The sequence below is a fragment of the Xenopus laevis genome, chromosome 2L (genome assembly GCF_017654675.1).
Source record: "Xenopus laevis strain J_2021 chromosome 2L, Xenopus_laevis_v10.1, whole genome shotgun sequence".
Lineage (NCBI taxonomy): Eukaryota > Metazoa > Chordata > Amphibia > Anura > Pipidae > Xenopus > Xenopus laevis.
The window spans coordinates 64992130-65001737 of record NC_054373.1 but is presented as its reverse complement, the minus strand read 5'-3'; the positions used below and the strand labels follow the sequence as shown (position 1 = coordinate 65001737).

General features: G+C 40.4%; 1 protein-coding gene across 1 annotated transcript; it reads right to left on the bottom strand.

Annotated features, from left to right (window-relative positions):
* Window positions 1-4106: 4106 nt before the first annotated feature.
* On the bottom strand, window positions 4107-9261 carry dynll2.L (dynein light chain LC8-type 2 L homeolog). Its single transcript, XM_018246472.2, has 3 exons — window positions 9096-9261; window positions 6863-7001; window positions 4107-6597 (listed from the first exon to the last, which is right to left on the bottom strand). The coding sequence occupies exons 2-3, from the start codon at window positions 6992-6994 to the stop codon at window positions 6460-6462; spliced, it is 270 nt and encodes an 89-aa protein (XP_018101961.1). The 5' UTR covers window positions 6995-7001; window positions 9096-9261; the 3' UTR covers window positions 4107-6459.
* Between the last annotated feature and the right edge of the window lie 347 nt (window positions 9262-9608).

Genomic DNA, 9608 nt, shown 5'->3' with positions numbered 1-9608 from the left:
TGGAAGACAAATTGGATGAACATGCTTACCCCCTGGCCGGGTAGGACACAGTATAGGCATAGGTTATTTTCTCTTCTCCGAGTCCTTTCTTGAGCTGAGATAGCTGCTCTAATAAGTCCAATCTGCATGGGTTCCGGGACACTTGCCGTAGAAGCAGAAGACGAGATGAGTGAGGAAGCTGAAGAGACATGTGGAGATAGAGGGGCTTTAGGTAGAACCCAGGATGCTCCAAGAGAGGATGTTGTAGCTCTCTCTGCACGTCTTTCCCTTAGACACCGGTCAATCTGTACACAAAGATCAATCAATGATTCCAAGGAGTCAGGTAGTCCTACTCCGGCTAATTCGTCTTTCAGAGTGGGACTCAAACCCAAACGGAATTGATGCCTAAGAGCCTTGTCATTCCCCTCGGTGTCGGTGGCATATGTACGGAAATCCGTCACATAATCTTCCACTGGGCGTTTACCCTAGAAAAGAGTCCTGATCATCGTTTCAGCGGTATCAGACCTCTTAGGGTCATCGTAGATCTGAGCCATAGCCGAAAAGAAAGTATCCACACTAGCCAGTAATGGACTTTGAGTTTCAAATAAACGATAAGCCCAAGTCTTGGGTTCCCCAGACAATGGCATAACCACTCCCATCCTGATTTGTTCCGTAGAATAGGATTGAACTTTCAGAGAAAACATAAGTCTACAGTCATTTTCGAAAGCTCGAAATTTTGCTCTATCCCCAGAAAAACGTTCAGAAAGTGGCATCTTGGGCTCCCGTGTCGGATGTGTGGAAGAGGATGCTGAAACAGATGAGGCTGGAAAAACTGGGGGCCCTGGAGGAAGAACAGCACCAACAGTCATATCTTGCATTTGGGCCTGCAATTGTTGATAACCTCCCTGTAAATCTCGAACAGCCCGGGTGAGGCCAGCCAATTGTTGGGCAACGATTTCCAAAGGGGATGGGGCAGGTTCCTCAGACTCCATGGCGAGGTGATACTGTCAGGTATCAGGGCGAGTCTGAAGGTATAAGCCTCCCCCACGCTTCCCACTGAGCTGCGCCCTGAGGATTGGTACAGGACGGTCCCAGATAAGGAATAGCAGGAGTGCCGATAGAGCCCACAGAAAATAACAGTTTGTGAATAAGGACTCTGCACTTATCTGCAAACGAAGAGACGAAGTCAGGAACAAGCCGGGTCATACACTAGAGACAATCAGGAAGCTGGAGCCGGTTAGGGAATAAACGAGTAGAGTAGTCAGGAGAAGCCGAGGTCGAAATCAGAAGTATCAGTCACAAGATCCAGGGGTAATCAGAAGAGTAGTCAGGAACAAGCCATGGTCGTAATCAGAAGAATCATCAAAGTCAAAACGCTTAGTGTTAGTAGAGACGATCACCTCGCATTGAGCCTAGGCCTGAGCGTCCTTTTAACCTCAGGACGCATGCTTGCGTCAGGACGCGCGCCTGCGTCATGATGTGCGCCTGCGTCAGAACGCGTGCCTGCGTCATGACGCGCGCCTGCGTCAGAATCACACGCGCCAACAACAGGCGTTGGCGCAGAGACACCGGCCGATTCAGGAAGTGACGTCAGCTCAACCCGGAGCTGTTCTGCTGAGCCCTGACAGCCATTTTGTCAGGAAGGAATTTTTTCCCCCTCTGAGGCAAATTGGAGAGGCTTCAGATGGGGTTTTTTGCATTCCTCTGGATCAACTGGCAGTTAGGCAGGTTATAAAAAGTTAAAAGGTTGAACTTGATGAACGAGTGTCTTTTTTCAACCTAACTTACTATGTTAATATCTATGTAATGTAATATAATTTAATTTTCTATGAAACATGAGGTTTGGCAACTTTTGCCATTGCTCTTGTTAGTAGAAAATGGCACTGGCCCAAGGTACTTCTGTATGAGTACCTTCTTCTTTCTTCAAAATCTCAGGCAGACGCATGCAAAGTAGAGTGAAACACACAGCTTTTCCATTAAAAAAGAATCACTCAGTGGTTCTTGCATAGAGGTATCCCTGGCCGGTGTAGTTTTCAGATAATAGTGATAGCAATCAATAGGGGTGCCTTAATTAACCTGGGAACACACATATAAAGGGGTAATTCACCAAAATAAACTTTTAGTATGATATAAATGGTAATATTCTAAGACAGTTTGCAATTGGTATTCATTTTATATTTTGTTGCGGTTATTTTATTATTTATTTTTGTTCCCAACTCTCAAATTTACCCTAGCAGCCAGCAGTGGTTTAAATGACTGGAAGATGAGTGCACCTAAATAGAAAGTTATAAATATATATAAAGTTATATATATATATATATATATATATAAATAATAAACCATGTTTGTGTGATGAAAAGTCAGGAAAAACACTAGGGGGCAGATTTATCAAGGGTCAAAATGAAAATTCTAATTTTGATTTGTTTTGTTTTTTTTTTAGAGATTCAAACTCGATTTTCAAGATTTAGCATACACTGGCCCTTTAAGAACCGATATTTGACTATTCGCCACCTAAAACCTGCTGAATTAATGTTTTAGTCAATGGAAATGCAAGACATCCTGGGATCAATTTGGAGTTGTTTGCAGCCTTCCTGTCATTCAAGTTTTTTCGGGTCGATCCTATTCACCTGAGTTAGGAAAATTAGATTTTTTTAATACATTTCGATTGGTCGAATTTCAGGTTCATGAGAGTTTAAGGGTTTACGATTTGGCCGAATCCTGGATTCCATGCATCTTTACTTTATTCACCTGTTCCCTCCCACACCACAAACTACTTCTGTCTGAAAAGGTTCATATTTACATTTACGTCAGTATATTATAGAACGTCTAGTTCTGAGCAACTTTTCAATTCAACTTCATTATTAATTTTTTATAGTTTAATTATTTACCTTTCGCTTCTGACTTTCCAGCTTTATAGTTTAATTATTTGCCTTTTGCTACTGACTTTAGAGCTTTTAAATAAGGGGTTACTGACCCCATCTAAAAAACAAATGCTCTGTAAGGCAACAAATGTATTATTATTGCTACAAATCATGTTTCTATTCAGGCCCTCTACGATTCATATTCCAAGCTCTTATTCAAATCCATGCATGGTTGCTATGGTAATTTGGTCCCTAGCAACTAGATTGCTGAAATTGTAAACTGAAGAGCTGCTGAATAAAAATCTAAAATGACAAAAACCACAAATAAAAACCAATTGTCTCAGAATATCATCCTTGCTGTCCAACTTCTGTGGTACAGAGGGGCAGATTTGTTTGTGGTGTAGTGCCCGATAAGTTTTGACCACTCCCTGTTTTAAACCACACCCATGGACTTTTGAGACCATATCCACATTAATGGTGGCAGCACACCAAAAAAACATACGGTTGATGTTCACTGAAGGGATACTATAACCCTTTAAAGGCTTCTTTTCTGGCCTATGTATACAGCAGCCTACCAAAAACAGCTGTTTGTTTAAATTTATATTAGGGATGCACCGAATCTAGGCCTTTTCAGCAGGATTCGGCAGAAATTAGGGACGGGGAGTGAAATCGCGTGACTTTTTGTAACAAAACAAGAAAGTAAAAAATGTTTTCTGCTTTCCACTGCTAATTTGCATGTGCAAATTAGGATTCAGATTCAGTATTCAGACAAATCTTTCGCAAAGGATTCTGCTGAATCCAAAATAGTGGATTCGGTGCATCTTAAATTATATACCCTTCAAAGGGTGAACATTTCTTGCATCTAGGGTTTGAATAAAACATATTAAAAAAAGAAATTAGCCAAGTTGCCAGTTATAAATGTAGATGGTGGGTGCCTTTTTCAATGTTTGCGACAATGTTTAACAATGGTCACTCTTTTGGGGGAAAATACAATGCATTCTGGAAAATCTTTAACTTATTATAAGGTCTAATTCATGGTATTCATTTTGAATGTACAATTCTTTCTTTATTGAAACTACTCTTTCCTCCTCGGATGTAAGTAGTTACATATTTGCTCTGGCAAACCCAAAAGCTCATGGTAAACTTAGAAACCTTATTTCCGTAAACATAATGCTCTTAGTTACTTCAGGAGATAAAATTCTTTGTGAGGTGAGGCAAAAATGTATTCAGAAAACAAATACACTGAAACAATGTTGGTTTACGGAATGAGTTAAATAGTTTTGCTTTATTGCTTTTTTTTTTATCTTTATTTTTGTTTTAAGGGAAAGGGAATGGGGAAGCATGTAACAAAATAAAGAAACAGAGGAAAAATGAAACAATTAAAACAAACAAACAAACATGGCTCACAGTTGTAAGTACATATTAACATGTGGTGTCTCCAGTGGCCCTTCAATGGGTATTCGCCAAGGTGGATACACGGTTGAGCAGGTTTATACAACAGCTTACAAACATGCAATAGTATACAGTAAGTATCATCCTATCCTGTTACCACAGTTGAAAGATCGGGTATTCACATCTCTACCTGGGGCGCTCTATCAGACTAACATGGAGGCATGGGCCCCATATTCTTTCAAACTTATCTGGGCACCCTCGGGCCAAGTTCGTGGCTTTTGATGCTTGTTTGACTTGCAAGTGATGAATATGTGCAAGGACTGACATAAATCGTCTTAAGGATGGAGTGAGAAAAAGGCTCTAGCTGCATTTATTTGTTCAAATTTGTGCACTACTTCATGTAGGTAGTCTGTCCCATTAAGTGCTTGGTTTACAAATTTACAGGAAAATGTAAAGGTGCAGGAGTTTGACCATATCTTTTAACCCAAATAGATGTGATTTGAAAATTCAAACCAGTAAAATGTAGCCTGCTGATGTGGTTGCTATGGGTTACTAGATAATTAGCAAACTTTAGACCATCACCCCCTAATTTAGCCTTTGTGAACACCGCTGCATGCTTTCAGGCTTTTCTTAAAAAAAAAAAAAAATCCCATAACACAGCTGTGCTAAATTCTCAGCTAAATGCCTTTTTGCATCCCCCCCACCATGACAATCTGTCTAGATTTCATTTAGACTAATCATCCACAGCCCAAATCTTAAAGGACGATGAACGTGAAAAAATAAATTACTATCAGTAAGATAATTGTCAGATTAACTGCATGGAGTTAATCTGTTGTCCCTGGTCACTAGTAGTAGATAGCTAGCGCTGCCCAGAAAGTAAGAATTTTGCACTGTGCTTCCTGCCAGTGGCAGCCTTGAGTCACATTACGTTCAATTAGTATCGATGCCGCTTCGTTCCTCCCTTCTCTGACGACGTACGGCATTCTAAATTTGAGATGTGACGTCAACAATGACGTGGGTATTTTGCACATGCTCATTAGCGATCATGAGGAGAAGGAATCGGTTATTACTTAATCAATATGGTGGGGTTCTGATAAAGCAGCTGTGTTTAGGAGACATGAAAAGCTCCTTGATTGTAGACTTAGGTGAGCTGTAAATTTAGCACTCGAACACCACTCTAGGAGACCTATTCAGGGAAGATGATGGTTGGGTTTTCCTTCTCCTTTAATGAAGCTATTAGGCACATGTATATATTCTCCAGTTTGGCAAACTTCTTAAACAATTCAGTACTGAAAAGTCTCTACCTTTAGCTTTGTCTGAAACACAGGCTGACAAAGATTTTAAGGACTTGTGGACTACTTAATGGATAAATCAACTGCCAAGGACAGATTACAGTGAACAAGCAGATTATACCGGATTTGTCACAGTATGTTCCTCTATTCATAGATCTACCTGTTATCTGCTTAAAGCGTTACGGACACGTTACTATAAAAATCATAGGAAGGTGTCAGTATCAAGTAATTGATGCACTCAGAATAGTTCCCCTCAAAGCCGCCCCGCAAACCTACACTTATCCGACACTGCTAAAAGATGATCTGTGCTGCTTCCATGACGCTGGGCTGGGGACGGCGAAATCCTTCCATAGGCCAATTATGAATGAAAATAAGACTTCAGCCTATGGAAGGATCGTTCCAGCCCAGCGTCACTGAAGCAATACGGAAGACCTGTTAGTGGCGTCAGCCGGTCTACTGCACCAAAGTTCGCAGGGCTGGGGGCGGCTTTCAGGGGAACTATTCTGAGTGCAGCAACTACTTGATACTGACAAGTTCCTATGATTTTATAGGAACATGTCAGTATTGCTTTAAGTGACACTTATACATAGATATGTGACATTCCCCTTCCCCCAAAGAAAGCTATTACCATCTGATTTGATGTAGAATAGTTTATTTGTTTTCTTCCCACTTAAAGGCCATTAGAAAGCATTTACATTTTCCCCAAGTGCATAACAACAAAAAAACAGGGGGGGGGGGGGAAGGAGGGAAGAAAAAAAAGCAGTAACAAAATAAAGCCGCCTTCTCTCCAGGCAACTAAACAGAAGTCAATTTTTACTGCAACATATACACATTAAATATAATATACAGTCCATGCAGCTGCACAGCCATATTAGACAGGATCCTGGCTTCAGCCATCAGTGCATTACAGTCCACCATGGAATATTCTCCTTCTCCTAGCCAGACTTAAAGAGGAGAATTGCAACTTGGCCCAAATAAAAGTAGATGAAGTGCTTTGTTTCATGTGTTACGTAGCTGCCAAAGTTTCTGCCAACGATGCAGTGCCAAGTTGGATTGTATTTCTTATCAAATTCCTGAAGAAATATATAAAAAAAAATAAAATATTATATATATATATATATATATATATATATATATATATATATATATATATATATATATATATATATATATATATACATACATATATATATATATTAAAGCCATAAATTAAAGCAAATTTGGAAAAAATCACAACATCTTAAGATTTTTAGCAGACCTTAAGATGAAATGTTAAGTGATACAACACAGCCAGGACCACTACTGTCCTATTTAATAGAAAGATTATTAAAGTGATACCTTCTTGATATAGGCAGCAATGTCTTTCTCAATATTATACTTCTCCATTGCCTGGGTGGCACAGTCAACAGCATCTTGCTGCATGTCTTCAGACATGTCAGCATTCTTGATAACAGCCTTTCTGTCAGACATGATGCACCTGTGACAAAACAAAACAGAAGTTTAAAAAAACACAAACTTTATACATAGAACTATCACTTCTTTTAAAAGTACCATCTGTCTGTCTTTTGTTATATGCAGTGCTGGTCCTGACTACACGCACCACTGAAACAATGTAGCAGTTGTCAACATCCCTTCAGCCGAGACAGATCCTCGCAATGCACTTCTTGTTCCCTCTTTACAGGTCTATTATCACAGAACATTGTGAGAATCGAAGTGTGCAAGTCATTGTGAGAATCTGAATGTTGGCTGTAGAAGAACTCACTACTGCTATATTGTTTTAATGATATATGTAGTTGGGACCAGTGTTAACAGAGAATAAGAAAGAACATAGTTAGGTCCATAAATATTTGGCCAGAAGCAACTTTTTTTCTAATTTTTGGCCTTTACATTACCACAATGAATTTTAAATGAAACAACTCAGCTTTAATTGAACAAAAAAGGTTGCATAAAAATGTAAGGAACTAAAGCCTTTTTTTAACACAAACATTTCATTTCAGGGGCTCAAACGTAATTGGACAAATTAAAAAACTGAAAATAAAATGTTCATTTCTAATACTTGATTGAAAACCCTTTGCTGGCAATGACAGCCTGAAGTCTTGAACTCATGGACATCACCAGATTCTGGGTTTCCTCCTTTTTAATGCTCTGCCAGGCCTCTACTGCAGCAGCTTTCAGTTTCTGTTTGTTTGTGGGCCTTTTCTGAAGTTTGGCTGCATGTTTTGTGTCATTGGACCCAACTGTATAGATTTTGTTTTAAATAGCAATGAATGAATTTAGCAAACTTTATCTGGACCAGTGTTCTCGCTTCGCCCATTTTGGACACACCCACTTTCACATATTAAGCTCTAGATGTATATTGACCATCTGTCTTTAAATAAATGCTGTACTTTTTATCTAGCAAACTTTCTTCGTCTTAGTTTAGATCGCATCTGTAAAGGTAGGATCTGATGCTTTCCATGCACAAAATGTGTGAATTGCCCAAACTATAATCAATGTGCTGTCTACACTGTTCAGCATCATAAATGTCTACAAAAAAAAATGTAAAAAGGAACTTTATAAACCCTAAAGCTGAATAAAATATTAAACACACACATACAACTTTGCCAGTCCTATTTTTCTCCCTTTTGCAACAAATAACAGATACAAAAAAAAAAAAAAAAAAAAAATATAGGCTTGGTAGCAGTCCTCTCAAGTCATGTGTATTATGCAGACTCTTCGATTTGAATTTAGGCATACTAGTAGGGGTTGCCTAGATGGCAATAGGCCTGGCCGGTAAAGATGATGGTTGATCCCAATGTTATTAATAGGGAAAAAAGGTAAATATATAGGAAGGCTGGTATTTTTTTTCCAGAAAAGGTGGCAACCCTAGATGGCAATCAGCTTCTGACATCAGTCATGAGAGACACAAGATGCAGTGGGTGGGGGATAAAGTGAAGGCAAGGCACTGGCTAGATACCATGCCATTTACAGTAAACCAACACATAGCCACACATGGGGAAATTGTGGCTTCTTGTTTTGACTTTGAGGCTACGGAAGGTGTGTAGATCCAAGTAGAAGCAATTTATCCCCAAAGTCTAAACAAAAGAAAGAGAGAAAGCAACATGTTGTATGGTCCTCTAATCATAATGAAAGGTTGGTGTTCAAGAAAATCTAAAGGGGAGTGGGGGGGGGATTTGGAAAAAAATATGGCACCTGATTAGACTGTAGAGAAATGGAATAAAATGCCAAACATGGCTCATACAGGTAACACAAGTCATGAACGCTGTGATGATTTGCTGTACGACAACAGCAATGCAGGTGCAACACCTAAATATGTAGGACATGTCAGCAACCCACCCAATAGCAAGGGAGGCGGTAACGAGGTCATGCATAGAACATAGAACACTGCAACCCCACTGAGGACACAGTCCTTTTCTACCGTGCTCTCTGCGTGGAGACGCCACCCCCATCCATGCCGTAGCAGTAACCGCCCCGAGCTTGCAATGGGGGATCTGCTATCTATAGTTCTGTCCATTAGCACCGCCCGGTAACCATGCATGCATGGAGAACGACATTTTTGCAACTCACTTACCGGTCACAGTGTTTAACAGGGATTTGGGAATCAACGTGTATTTCAGCTCCCTCAGTCTTCCTATCTCCAGAAGCTCAAGCTCTTGCTGTCCCTTTGAAATAGCGCCGCCTCCTGGTGCAGCGGCAAAGCCCACAGCGCTCGCTATTGGCCCGGGCCGCACCTCCCCTCGGCACTCCGGGCATTCTCCTCTCGCGCTCTTCCACCTACATCTTATTTCATCCCACAATGCCGCGAGAAAATTGCACGGCTCCCGCAATCGCAACAGCGGGATCAGAACGATTTTACGAAAAGACCTTCCGCTACTAGAAACACAATGCTTTACCTCAGCTCCCACTTTCTTACAGTTTTACCTTTAACTGCTGGTGATTGTTCTGTAAGCTGTGAATGATGTACGAATTTGTAACTTTCACGCAAACTGACTATGGGGACGCTGGTTGCTAGGGGAAGTTACAGACTATTTTGTGTAGCCTGCGTTGATGCTGGCCACAGGTTGGTCCATGGGATCATGACAGG